Source organism: Loxodonta africana, chromosome 7 (assembly GCF_030014295.1).
Source record: "Loxodonta africana isolate mLoxAfr1 chromosome 7, mLoxAfr1.hap2, whole genome shotgun sequence".
NCBI lineage: Eukaryota > Metazoa > Chordata > Mammalia > Proboscidea > Elephantidae > Loxodonta > Loxodonta africana.
This window is the reverse complement of record NC_087348.1, coordinates 101,207,540-101,222,170: the sequence shown is the minus strand read 5'-3', so window position 1 is coordinate 101,222,170 and position 14,631 is coordinate 101,207,540. Positions and strand designations below refer to the sequence as shown.

Here is a 14,631-nt window from a genome sequence, read left to right as displayed (position 1 = left end):
TTGTGAGGATTACATGTATTAATAATTTAGATCTTCCTTGCTCTCCTAGTCAGGAGTGTGTGGTGCACACGCATGCGTGTATATGTGTGTGTAGGGCTGAGGTGCTAAGGGGTTAAGGTATAAAACAGATATAATGAATTATAGTAAATCATGGTGAGTATTCTTAGAGGAGAGGAGAGGGCATTCTTTTGGGAGAGCATAGAGTGCATAAGCCCAGCCTCCTTCACAGGTCATAGACGTGTACTAGAGGAAGTGATGTTAAGCTGAAATATAAAGTAAAAGTAAAAGCTGAGCAAAAGTTAGCTGGGCTGGGGTTGGGGAGAGGAGTTGTATTCCATGTTTTGGGCAGAAGAAACAGTGTATGTGAAGGTCTGAGGAGAAAAGGAATCATGTGGTGTTTAGGGAACAGAAGAAATCCAGTGAGCCTAGAGTGTGGGGAATGAGGAGCATGGTGAGAGATGAGGTTGGTGATGAAGGCAGGAGCCAGATCATGGAAAATCTTGTGAGTCATGTTAAGGAGTTTGAGTGGCTAAGAGCCAGGTACAGTCCTTAGGGGTTTTCCTTACTTCCTTCAAGCACCACAACTCTGGGACATAGGTGTTATTAGCCCCATTTTGTCAATGAGAAGTTGAGGCTCAGAAAGCTTGTAATTTGCCCAAAGGCACACACTTAGAAGGTAGTACAACCAGGATTTCAACCTAGGTCTTTCTAACTCCAAAGCTAGAGTTCTTTTGATGACACCATATGCCTATTGAACTTTAAGGTCTTGTTCGTAGCTTTATAACTTTGGGCCACCCTTTTAATTTCCCTGAAGGTTCAGCTTACTTACCTGTAAAATAGGTAATATATTAATAAATACCAGCTTTATAGGTTTGTGAAGACAAATGGAAATATACATAAAGTGTCAAGTATAGTATGTGACAAGTGCAACTACTGCATGTGGACCTAGATTCTTGTACAGAGAAAATGTTTTTCCTTCATGGCCTCGGTGAGCTGAGATGGAACCCTGTGAGCTACTACCTGCATGTTGGCTTGGTTGTCAGTCATCTTTCCAAAGTTCAGCTGAAGCCCGTATAGAAATCACCTTTGTACAGAGGAAATGTACTTCCCTAGCTTCAAGACAGTTTTTAGTACAGTGGCTCTCCTCTCTGCCATGCAACCCTGCAGCCATTCAGGCTTGAGATCTGTTAGTAGGAGTGAACTTGCGGCTTCTATTCCTTTCCCAAGCACCTTTTCCCTCATGGGCTCACTGGTTGTCCATTTCTTCTCCCTGTAGAGTCCACTAGACTTGTTCTGCATGCTTTATGAAATGAGCTCCACTGTTGGATTGGACTGTTATTTAGCTTTTTTCTTGTTATTTAACTTTTCACATGTTGGTCTCAAGGGCAGACTATCTTGTCTCTGTGCTGACTCTGGTACTTAGCACTGTACTATAAAAAAAAAAAAAAAAAGGTATGGATAAATAATAACTGCCTTCACCAGGATAAGACTTTAAGGGTACTAAGACTTTTTTGTACAGTGGTTTTTTTTTGTTTGTTTTTTTGTTGTTATTTTTAATCTTCACAACACTGTTTTGAAATAGATAGAGCAGATATTATTATTTTTAGCACAACTGGAGACACTAAGGCTTATGCTTATGCCCATTCATTCATTCATTCTGTAGAGTGGGTATTTACCAAGTGTGATTCTGTTGCAGGGGCTAAGGAAATAAAGTTGAAAGATATAGTCCCTTTCCTCGTGGATGAGGCTTACATTTGAACAAATAATTTTTGTATATAGCAAGTGAAGTTTTAGAACAGAGTAATGGTGAAAGGAGAAATGCTTAATTTTATTTGAGGAAGATCAGGGAAATACTCAGAAAGAAAGAGATACTTATATTTGGTGTTGAAGGACTTCATGGCACAGAAAGAGTGGGAGGTAGGCTAGCCCAGGCAGAGGAAGTGTCATATACCAAATCTCATAAGGATGAAAAATCAGGCACTTTGGGAGGCAGGAATGGGGTGGTGGTAGAAAGGAGAGATGGCTACAGCTCCCACGGGTAAGACCCCAAGATCCCTAGGATCTGCAGGAGACTGAAAGAGCCCTTTACAGGTCCATCCTATGACTCAGTCTCCTGGTCACTAGCATTCCTTCCCAGAGGCACATACAGCCCATAAACTACATTTAAGCTTTGGAAGGCTCTCCTTTGTCCCTGCTTCTTTGCACCCCCAGCTAGTCTGCACATAGATTTGTAATACCCTTTCCATGCTAAAGAAAACAGATCTTATCACATAAGCGACCTGTGAGCTGACTACTTGGAAGAATAAAGGTTACTAGGTGACAGGACATCTGTGTTATCTACTTTCTGTGACATGAGGTAACTGGGAAAGAATAAAGTCTGCTTGTGATCAGACATCTCTACTACTCTTTTGCTGGCATGATCATCAGAGGGGAGCATTAAATTGCTCTTCAAATGAGTCAAATGAATCAGACTTATTGTTCCCAAGAAACGGGGCTGGGAACAACACGGTGTAGCTTGAGCTCTGTGGGTAAGTCCTACCAAGTCCATCACACTCTTACCTGTGTTTACCTTGCAGCTGTGTAAATGAGTATGGAAGATTATGATTTCCTGTTCAAAATTGTTTTAATTGGCAATGCTGGTGTGGGGAAGACGTGTCTAGTCCGACGATTCACTCAGGTAAGGGGACCTGGAAACCAAGGTTGGATTTCTCAGTTTAGGCTGTGGGGTTAGGGAAATCTGATGGGATGGTCCCAGTGCCAGTGTCTTGGCTACAAGTTCGTAACACATTCTTTTAAAGGTGTATCAGCTTTGTAGTCTACACTAGCATTTTTATACCACCTCAAGGGATCAGGGCTCTGTGGGCCACCACCAACCCTTAACACCTCTTGTTGCTTCCTCGAATGAAAAGGGCGGGTGGTTTTGCTTTCAGTGTGCAGTATCAAAAATAGATTATTAGTTAATAGTAATCTAAAGGTGGTAGCAAATGAATCTGGACATCAAACTGAACCTAAACATTAATTTTTTAAAAACTCAAATATACATTTAACTGATCAAGCTCTCTGCCTATTCCCCTTCACATCCTCCCAGGTAACTGAGTGAATCATTTTTGTTTAGATCTAAATATGCTGATTTTCTAAGTTTATTAACTATGAATGAGATGGGAACAGTGAAGAATTATCTAAACTGAATTGGATGTTTCCTCTGGGTTGAGTCCTTATCACATGACCTAAGTACAAAGCTCTCTTTGGTGTTGCGTGTTTGAGAATCACTGCCAGAGATTATATTAAAAAATGAGTAAGAAATTATTCTGAAGTTGATCTTCTTCTGTATTTTTCCCTAAAAAAAATATGAACGGTGCCCTTGTCAAGATCATCATGCATGCATCTTGCATTTTCATGAAGTAGTTGTTGGGAAAAGTTGCAACCAGCTTCTCTATCTAAGGCAAAGGGCAAGCTGGTGCTGGGGAAAGAACACTGACTAGAGAGTCCAGACACAGGCGCTAGTCCTGGCTCTGCCCCTGGCTTGTCATGTGAGCCTGGGTGAATTACCACCCTTTCCTGAGCCTCCCTGCCGCACATGAGGGGCCAGACAATCTCCAAGGCCCCTTCAGCTCTGACAGTCTGTTCTATGGAAAACCGGAGAGGCAGATTGGATACACAAACAGCTCTAGGGCAGAGAGTCACCTTTAGAAATGTCAGGGTTTTTCGCATCATAAGTGAGCACAGAATAGAACCCGTGCTTTTTTTCAAGCCTTGGCCTAGTGAAATTAAAAGTAAAAAGCTAACAGGCACCTGGGCTCAGTCAACCGCCATGGAGTTATATTAGAAATTCCAACTGATTTTACTTCCACCTAACATAAGTAATCTTTTCTGCTTTTCACAGGAGGACAAGACTGCAGATACCCTGAGCTTTTAGTCCCTTTATCAGAAGTTCCCTTGGCCTTATCTTATTACTGAAAGATTCCTTAGAGATTATTCAGTCCACTCTTCTCATTTTGCCGATGAAAAATTCAGGTCTAGAAAGACTGAATGACTTGCTTAGGATTTCACTTCATGTTAGTGGTAGGGCCAGGGTTAGAACCCAGATCTGCTGATTCTCAGCCTGATAATTTTTATCTCCTGCATGTTCTAACCTCTGAGACCATAGGAATCTGGACTTTAAAAGCATAAACCTTGTCATTGAAGGCAAAAATGCTTTCATTTTTGAAAACTAAATTTACTAACATGCAGATCACCCATTTCTTATTTTTCTTTTCTGTCTACTTTTTACACCTCCTAGCCCCTCAGCTCCTCCAAAAGTTGCTTTATATACAGGATTGTGCTTATTTTGCTTATTTAGCGGGCAGTTAAAATGAATTGCATTCAGCTGTTTTTGAGTTGTGATGGTTGAGGAACAAAATGGCAGAGGAAACATTGGGAAGGCTTTGTTTTTTTTGTATTTGATAGACTGCAAAACAGCTGGAGCTATCAACTTAAAGTTGGCAGGCTTGTGATTGAGCGAAGCCAAAATAGAGGGAAATTGATTCAATATTTGTGTGTAAAGTTAGGAACGTTTATATCTTTTTGCAAACATGCAATGGAACATTTTCTGTCGGTTTGAAGCTCAGCCTTTTAAGTTCAAACTTAATTAAAGAACCCTCTTGTTAGGAGGATTTAGTAAAAGATACCCCAATTTTAGCTGCCAGAGCTAATAAACTCCATTTTACTTTAGTTTCTAGAAGTTCTGGAATGCAAAGGATGAGGGAAAGGAAACTAGGAAAGAATTCTTCTTGTTAGAATTTCTTCCTACTTCCAATCCCTTCTGCAGGCTTACAGGAAATATTATGTAATAGTAAATTACTTTATACATGTAATTTTGCTAAAATTCTGTTGTTCTGGTTAAGCTTCCAGCTTGAGGTAAAGTTGTTTTGGTTTTAAAGTGCTTACAGAAGCCTCATACACATTAGATTTGAAAACCTTTGATTTGGAGGGTAATTCAGAGATCTACTCATTGCCTCATTTTCTTACAAATATCATTTCCTCCTAGTTTAAGAGCATAATTCTTAGGCCCAGAGAGGTGGACTGGTTTGCCTGAGGTCACACAGACATCCTAAGGCTGCTGCCTCCTTATTTAGCTCCATTTCTACCATACTGTCTCCCTGAATTACTTTATTTTCTTAGATTTTCTTCTTAGTGTTATTGGCCCTGAACTCACGTAATTGTGTGTGTATTATACACTGCACAGCTTCATTGTCACGTTCGTGTTTTTCATGCTGAGTTCTTGTTTGTTTCTTCATGTTGGTTTTCCACCCCTATGACTAGCCATGCACCAAACTGGTAACCAGTTTTAAGCTTTGTACTCCCTTGATTTTGCTTCTTCTAGAGCAACTATCCGTTTTACCCCTAACCGTAACAATCCTGACCTTATCCCTGTGGCTCCATGTTCCTCAATCTGATCCTTGTGTTTGATTTTCTGTTTCATCCTTTAAAATCAGAGCCTTGCCCTCCCTTCTCCCAGTTCCTTCCTTTCACCCTCTTATTCTGCCTTTCTTTCTCCCGTTTTCTCTTTCTTCTCCCTCTTTTGGTATTTCTTCCTCCTCTCTCCTCCCCATAAAACATACATACAAAGTTAAATTAAACAGGGCTCCTATGACACTAACCAGAGTTCTCTTTTCTACCAGTATTGCTGAGCCCGGTGATGGGTGAGGAAGGGCCTGGTGATGGGTGAGGAGGGGGGAAAATTTCATTTAATTGCAGGATTTGCTTAACTGTTATTTTCTATTATTTCTTCTTTAGGGTCTTTTCCCCCCAGGTCAAGGAGCCACAATTGGAGTTGATTTTATGATTAAGACAGTGGAGATTAATGGTGAAAAAGTAAAGGTAAGATGCCAAATGTTTAATAAGGTTTTCTTTGTGCTATGTGAGAGTTTAGGAAGTAGTGTTTTCTTAACATTTTTTAAATCTCCTAACTGAAACCCACATTGAAACTAATGTACTCAGTCATGCCAGCTTATTTCCAGAGTTCTTCTAGTCCCTTTATGGGGGCAGGAAGGGATTGCAGATGATTTCAACAGCCCCATACTGATTACATTTCATTATGGGTCAGTCAGTCATATTAAGTCATTTACTAGAATCACCCTGTCTCTCACTGTACCCCTACCTCTAGCAAGGGAGAGATACTAAATGAGCAGTCCAGGAAAGGATCCGTGACCTCACCCCCTGTGTCTTCTGGATGGTTTGGTACCTAGAAGTATGGTATATCCATAATGGGAGGAAGGAGATAGTTCTCATTGAGTAACTGCTATGTTAGTCCCTCTGCTAGGTGCTATTGTATTTAACTTAATCCTTACTATAAACCCAGCATGGCAGTTGGTTTTATTCTTATTTTACAGGCTTAAGAGAGGTTACATAATTCACTTATCCATGGCTCCACAGTTAGGAAGTGATATAGCCAGGATTTGTGTTCGTTTTGCCAGCCAGTATACTGCACTGCTCCCCTAAGTTCTCCCTTGCCATGAGAGAAGATGAGAATGAAGGCAAAATAGGCCCAACACCTTGGAACAAGTAAGGACAAAGGTGATGGAAAGCAATGTGAAGAGAGACTAAATTACATGGAAGGAAGGTAAAGATATTGATCTGTAGCACTGTGTTCTACCTGCCCCTCAGAGTTTTTGGAATTCCACTGTCAGATCTTTTGGAGCTCTCCGAATCCCACAGTAAGAAGTGATGACCCTGGCATCAGCAGCACAATGCAAATTATGGCATCAGAATTCCAACTAGATCCCAACCTAAGCATCCCAAGTTTGAGTCCATGTCATTTGCATCTTCCTCCCATGTGTACCTGTACGCCTTCCTTCGAATGCCTTGGATAGGACAGAGAAGCTCCATGATGCTTTTGTAGCTTTTAGTAGACACTTACTGCCACAGAGAAGTCTTTAGGATGAAGTTCCTGAGTTCCAGCCCTAACTTTTCAACATAGTTCCTTACTCCAGAGACATCCATACCCAATACGATAGCGAATGGAGAGCTGGGGGTGCTGGAAGGCAAATGCAAAGTGTGTACTCCATGAAAATGCCAACCAGAAAGCTCAGAAAAATAGTGTCAGGGTGGGGAGAAGGAGCCAGGGTATAGGGATAGGAAGAGGTAGGAGTGTGCACTGAAGAGGCATTCGCAGGAACAGCCTTTTGTAACTTCTATTGTTCCAGCAGAGGGGAGGTTGTTGCCAATTCAAGGAGTTAAGATAACTACTTTTTTCAGTAGTTAAAGATAACTATTGGCATTTTAATTCTAGATGTTTGAGTTTCCCATTTATATACATATATATGTATAACCCCATTGCCCATTTATGGATTCATTCATTTGCCAGGAAACCCTGGTGGCGTAGTGGTTAAGAGTTTGGCTGCTAACCAAAAGGTTGGCAGTTTGAATCCGCCTGGCGCTCCTTGGAAACCCTATTGGGCAGTTCTTCTCTGACCTCTAGGGTTGCTATGAGGTGGAATCCACTCTATGGCAACGGGTATGGTATGGTACTATGTGCTAGGGAGCCCTGGTGGCACAGTGGAATGTTTGGCTGTTAACCAAAAGATCAGCAGCCGTTCCTTGGAAATCCTATGGGGCAGTTCTACTCTGTCATATGGTTGCCATGAATCAAAATCAATTCGATGGCAAGGGTTTTTTTTTTTTTCTTACTATGTGCCAGGCACGAATAAAGGTGAATAAGATATGCTCCCCACCCTAAAAAAATACGCTTATTTTTCTTTCGTGGCTCCCCAGGCTTAGGTATTCCATTTATTCCACTTTCTGTTTATGATAAACTTAATTTTAAGTGCTTATTATACCCTGCTAAAATTCATCTCTTTATAAAGTCTTACTCTACCACCAGATCACAGACTCCTCAAAAGAGTTGTATTCATAGAGCAATTCCTGGCCCTATCACCTCTTTTGGCCCCTGGACTTTCATCTATAAAAAGTGAGAGTTGGTTAATTTCCCTAATCAAGTCCAACTCAATTTTTCTGTGATTCTTTCTAGTCCAACATATAAAATCAAGATACAGAATGACCTTTTTCAACCATATTAATCCAAGGGCCTCATTAATACTCTGATATATGGGGAATAACATCTCCATCTTTTAGTAGGACAGAGTTGTCCAGGCTTCACTAAGACATATTCTTGTCCTTGTTCTTTAACATTTACTGAATATCTCTTCTTAATGATGTTTAAGTGTCTTTTTGCTAGCAGTTTGCAGGCCTTCTCAGAGCCTGATAAAGTCAATGGGAAAGGGAAGCCACAGGTGGCTTACGCAGCAGGATCGCTCAAGTGGCGAAAGGCAAGTCCAGGAGTAGAACCCAAGTCTCTCTCCTGACTTCTCATCACCCTCTCTCAGCCTCTCCTACAGCATCTTCTCTCTAGGATGGCTCCTAGGATTGAAGACAGGGAATCAAAGGTATTAAAAAGGCTCTTGGATCTATTAAGCCTCAGTGGCAAATCAATACAGGCAAAGTGAAGGAAAAGGCCCTTGTCTTAAAGTGGTCTGAATCATGCAAGTAACCTTGGGTAGAAAATATAATTAAAAAATTTATACAATTTTCTCCTATCTATTGATTTTGCTTTTTTTAGTCTATGGTAAAGTAATGAGTAATAAGTAAGGCTCTAACCTCAGTTTAAAGCATTTTAACCTTAGGAGATTAATTATAATAGAAATAGATGATTTGCTTTATTTCTCTCCAACCAGGTCTATGTTGCAGAGATGGGAGAGTTAGGAAAGTATGTACATGTATTTATATATATGTTCATTCAGCCATCTGTCTATCCACTCATCTATCTAGCCTGTGTTGTAATAGATCCTTTGTGCCAAACACTGTGTTAGGTAAAGCATCCTTGCCCTCTAGGCACTTACGGTCTAGCTCAAATAGCATCTTATCTGGGAAATCTTTTTTAATAGCCTATTAATCTTTAAGCAGAATTAATCCCTCCTTTGTGATTTCACAGTCTGTTGTTTATTCAGTTACTCATTCATTCAAATGTGTCCAACACGAAGCTGTACTGTGTTAGGAAGGCACTGGATATATAAGGTTAAGTAAGAGACAGCCCTTGCCCTCAAAGAACTCAGTCTTGTAAGGAGACAGACAAGTAAACCAATGATTGTAATACATTTTTGTGGCAGTGAGGCAATGGAGATGTAAGCAGTGGGCAAAGGAAAGAGTAAACAAATAGTGTAAGCCCATGTTGGAGGTGAGAGTTAGAAACGTGGGTTAGAAAGCTCATGGCTGCAGTATTGAGAACATATTGCTGGGCTTGAGACTACCACTGGGAGACACTTGCTCCTGCTCATGCCTCTTTAGTAGAACATCTCATATTGTACTATGGTTAACTAACTATGTGTTTGTCTCCCTATTCACTATGAGCTCTTTGCGGTTGGAGATCATGTTTTATTCATCTTTGTATTCTCCCTGTGCCTAGCAAAGTACCCTGCATATATTAATGTGCCATAAGTACTGAAAGGAGCAAATGAATTGTGGAGAAAATGGTGAAGCCAAGTTTAGGGATAAAAGTAGTGAGTGAAATGTGAATATCCTCAAGAATCAAGAAACAGGCAGCCCTCTATGAGAAAGCAGCATATATCTTGGCAAGGCCAGAAAACCACTATTCTAGACAATATTACAGTGTTTTCACCCTTAAAGCTGTTCTCAAGATGTGCCAGTCATGAGGGCGTACTGATTTCTAATGACTGACAGTCTTTAAATCCAACCACAAGTATTTTTAGTGGCTCAGTCTGAAACAATAGCCTGTTGTTCTGAGACCCATCATGGCAGAGGAAAACCATGTCCCTAGATTTGAGGCAGAGAATAGAAATTGCATTGTCCCAGCAAAAGGGCCATAACACTTGTATGGTAGTCTTCAGCATATGCAAACTTTCATGTATATCATCAAAGACCAGCTGTGAGTTCAAATCAAAGGAGAGCCTGTGTGCTGCTGATCCGTGGCAGGGACTACCAGTCACTCACCAGTCTCTTCAGCTAAACTGGCATGGGGAGAGAGTGACACCAACTGATTCATGCTCTTTGGATGCAGTTGTATATTTAAATTAGTCTCTGGTGGCAAAAGCAGCATGGTGGTATGGAATGAGTCTTCACCTGGGATGCAGACACTTGAGTCTCAGCTTCATGAATGACCATTTCCCATTAATGAAGGGGAGGCATAACCTCACTTGGTTAGTGTAAGGATTAAATGAGACTATCAATAAATAGTTGAGCATCTTCTGTTTGCCAGGCACTCTATATAGCAAGGAGATAAAACTCTACTAAAACTGTGAGTAAATATACCGTGATTTGCCCCTCGTGAAGCTTTCGCTCTAGTGGGGAAGACAGCTGTTAAGTAAATGATTACAAATAAATGATTCAGATATGTTAGGTGCCACGAGGGAGAATCATAAGGTGTGTTGCAGGAAAGGATATGGGGAGGAGGGGGAATGGGGCCCCTGGCCAAATCTGAAGGCTCTGGTAGGCCTTCCTTGAGGAAGTGATGTTGTATCTATGGGGTGAATGTACCTTGTGATCTGTAAAATGTATGCAGTTAAAAGAGAAGATTATCATTATTGTTGATGTTGATGCTGTTCCTCAAGATCTTCTGATGTACCTGCACCAGTGTTGTCTCTGGGAATAGTTCTCTTTCAGTAGTCTTCTACTCTGTGCAGAGAATTTCAGGAAGGAGTAGAAAGTATTCTACCTTTTTCACTGTTATTAGAACTATCATATATTAGGTCTTAGGACTGGTGAAAGACTTCAGAAAATGTGAACTTTCAGCAGGTTGCCTATTATTAACTCCATTTTGTAAAGCAAGGACGGAAGCCCAGAGAGATTAAGTAATTTGCCTAAGGCTTAAAAGTGGTGAAGAATTATTTCCTTTGTCTGCCGTGGTATTGCCCCGATTTCATTAACAAAGATAATACCTCAATATGTTCGTTTGAATTGTGAACTGGAAAGGTGGCAAGGTTGGATTTCTCCCCTCTGTGGTTGCTGAATGAAATGCCAGCAGTGACAGAATGATAGTTTGCCTTGTATGCCAACTTTTGTAATATGGCATCATGGTGAAGAGCATAGACTCTGGGGCCAGAATGCCTGGGTTCAGCTGGCTCTGGGATATACTGGGTGTGAGACTCTGAGAAAGTTACTTAATCTCTCTGTGCCTCAGTTTCTTCAGGTGTGGATTTGGTATACAATAGTATGTGGTTATTGAAGACCCTGGGTGGCACAATCAGTTAATGTACTTGGCTGCTAACCAAAAGGTTGGAGGTTCTATTCCTCCCGGAGGCACCTTGGAAGAAAGGCCTGGTGATCTACTTCCGAAAATCAGCCATTGAAAACCTTATGGGGCACAGTGCTACTCTGACACACACGGGGTCACCATGAGTCAGAATGGACTTGATGGCAACTAGTTTGGTTTTTATGTGGTTATTTGAGGGCTAAGTGAGTTAATACATATAAAATACTCGGAGTAGAGCTTGGTACATAATAAATGATAAGTTTTTCTTTTTTTAAGAATAAAGGGGAAACTCTTAAATACTCTAACAAAGAAAAAAAAAAAAACAACCAAAAAACAAAACAAACCTCTCTCCCTACCCAGGAGCATCCAACAAATTAAGAAAAAAACATTATAAGTGATTTTTTTCATGACAGAAAATAATCATGTAAGTGAAGGTCTTCCCAATCACAAACTAAAGCAAGGCAACGCTTTCCTTCTTTTCTGCTTCTCTGACCTGATCCTTCTTTTATGCCTTTATAGCTACAGATCTGGGACACAGCAGGTCAAGAGAGATTTCGATCCATTACCCAGAGTTATTACCGAAGCGCCAATGCCTTGATCCTCACCTATGACATAACCTGTGAGGAGTCCTTCCGTTGCCTTCCTGAGTGGCTGCGAGAAATAGAACAATATGCCAGCAACAAGGTCATCACTGTGCTAGTGGGTAAGTAAGGCCTAATGAGGTGGGAAACTGATTTGTGGGCATCAGAACTTTTAATCACACTAGGCTTGTGCCTTGGTATTTTCCAAGGATATAGTCTATAGATCTATAATTCATGCAGTTAACTTTCAGTTCTTCTGCAATTGAAGAGAAAATGAAATAGGCTCTATCCCATGATGATAATTTAGAAAACTAGAGTAGAAAGTACTTGGTGATTGATTTTTCTATCAATGCAGGCTCTAGGAAGAATTTGGACTCTTCATGAAAGTTATGTGAACTGCTAAACATTTAAAAAATCTGATTACGAGATCATGGAAGCTGTTCGTCTACAACTAAAATTTATCTCTTAAGTTGATGTAAAATTCATTATTGAAGCAATTGTTTATTGCCTGAAAAACAGACTTTGGTTAATTTTTTCCCTTTTTACATATATGCTGATTTCAGAAAGAATCCCCTAAGGGAAATGCTGCAATTTGTTTTATCTTGTAGAAGGAGAATAGGACCTCTGTTTATAGGGGTGGAACAACAAAAGCAAAAAACAACCATGATTTTCTTTGGTGACAAATATATCCATTAAAAATGGAATTGCAGTGAAATGGACCAGATCACTAAAAACTCCTCTAGTGGTAATGGAAGTGTTAACAAAAATGCTTCATAGGCACTGTTAGGTATCCTGAGGTGCAGTTCTCATAAGGCAGGAAAAATGCTTGATTCTTTTTACTCACCAGATTTCAAGGTAATGAGTTGGTACCCTCATATCTTTCAAAAGTAACCACTGGAGTTTTGTATTTTGAATATCATTATGAACGTACGGATTTAAATATTTTTGATGTAGTTTAGTCCCTTGCAATTATTATTATTGTTGCTCCAGTTGTTCAGGTTTAACAACAGTTGGAGCTTCTTCACATTGACTTCTGAGTCCTTTTGACAAGATCCCAGGAATTTCAAAAATTTTTTGCTTTCTGGTATGACAAGCATTTATAGGCACATCTTATGCATTTCCTGCACAGATCTGGACTTAGCTATTTCTCCAAGAAGAGTTGTTTCTTTTAGATCGGAAGTACTATTTAGAGGCTACAATCTAAGTGCTAGGAGTGCTCTTTGCTACTGGGTTAGTCATTGATTTCAGTGGACAGAACTTGTGTGTATGTGTGTGTGTGTGATGAATTATGCAGCATTCATGATAGGGTTGTATTATTAGCCTCTACTAACCATTCTGACTCATAAGACTACCATAGGCTATACTTGGTATCACCTTCACTTAGAAGGATATAGGACAGGAAGCACTGCTTGCCAGCAGGACAGCATTAAGCATTCCTCTTAAGTAAAAGTAATCTCCTATAGTAGTCCACATAGCTTTCCAGGAGCGCTCTGCCCCTTCACCTTTCTCCCCTACCCCTGACAGCTCAGATGTGAGGAAATAAGGCTCACTAGAGGCAAATGCAGGACCTGCCTGGCCTAGAAGACTCAATGCCCCAAAGGAGCCAATATCTCTTATAACAACTCTATAGGCATAACTTCCAGGGTCTTTTCAGGTGAAGAGTCATCACATTCAGGGAAGCCCAAAGTTATGACTTTCCATTAGGTATTTATAACTTATACATAGAATTTCCAGGCCAGATGTTATTTACCAGTCAGGGGTCATTTTTACCATAAGCAATGTTGGCAAGTAACACAGCTGACATATCACCTTTGTAAGGTTTCGAGGGTAAGAGAAGTAGAAAAAAAACTTAAGATAAAATACACCATGAATTATTTACAGTGATACTTCCATTTATGATCAGGACTGCAGGGATTTTACTTAATCTTATTAATCTTACAGCCGTATTTCCTTGTTCCCCATACTTCATGTTCCCAGTGACACCAGTGTAATTACTCACTTGCTTTATCCCACAATACACATATAGCAGCCTCAGAATAACAATACCAGCACTACCGCCAATAAGATGATTACTGAAACAACTCAAGATATTTTCCTTCAATCCTTTTTGTTCTTAGAGTATAGACTAGTAGAGATGAATAGTTAAATCACTGTATCTTAAAATCACTTGAAATAGTGTGGTGATGCAAGGTCCCTGGGTGGCGCAAACTGTTTGCATTCGACTACTAACCTAAAGGTTGGCAGTTTGAACTCACCCAGTGGCACCACAGAAGAAAGGCCTGGTGATCTGCTTCCATAAAGATTATAGCCAAAAAAATTCTATGGAGCAGTTCTGCTCTGTAACATATGGGGTCAAGAGTTGGAACTGACTTAGTGGCAACAGGTTTGGTGTTTTGGTTTTGTGTGGTTATACCGGTAATGTGATACATATGTTCATTTGTTTAATTTTGCTTTCAATTTTTAGGGATTGGTTTTAAAATTGAATTTTGTATTGATTATGTAATTGTTACCATATATATATATATATATATATATATATATATAGTTGTATAGCTAAATGTAAAACATTTACAAGGTTCTCAAGTCAAATCTACAAAGCAAAGTACATTTAAAGAGATCTAGTCTCTATTCCTATTGGCTCAGCCCTGTTGTTTTCACAAGTAACCATTACTTTTTAAATTAAGATTTTGGTTTATTCTCCCATTTAAAAAAAAAATATATATATATATACTTATAGTCTTCCCTCTTTTTTAGACAGACATTTGGATATTATATATACTTTTTTCTACTTTGCTTTTGTCGCTTGAT

At 39.9% G+C, this 14,631-nt stretch overlaps 1 protein-coding gene across 1 annotated transcript in view; it reads left to right on the top strand.

The window, feature by feature from the left end:
* The window catches only part of RAB30 (RAB30, member RAS oncogene family), a 100,522-nt gene that overhangs the window by 68,683 nt on the left and 17,208 nt on the right, over positions 1–14,631 (top strand). The window contains exons 2-4 of the mRNA XM_010598180.3: positions 2,577–2,677; positions 5,776–5,859; positions 11,762–11,945. Coding sequence (XP_010596482.1) covers positions 2,585–2,677; positions 5,776–5,859; positions 11,762–11,945 — 361 coding nt within the window. The 5' untranslated portion in view covers positions 2,577–2,584. The remainder of the gene's footprint in view (positions 1–2,576; positions 2,678–5,775; positions 5,860–11,761; positions 11,946–14,631) is intronic.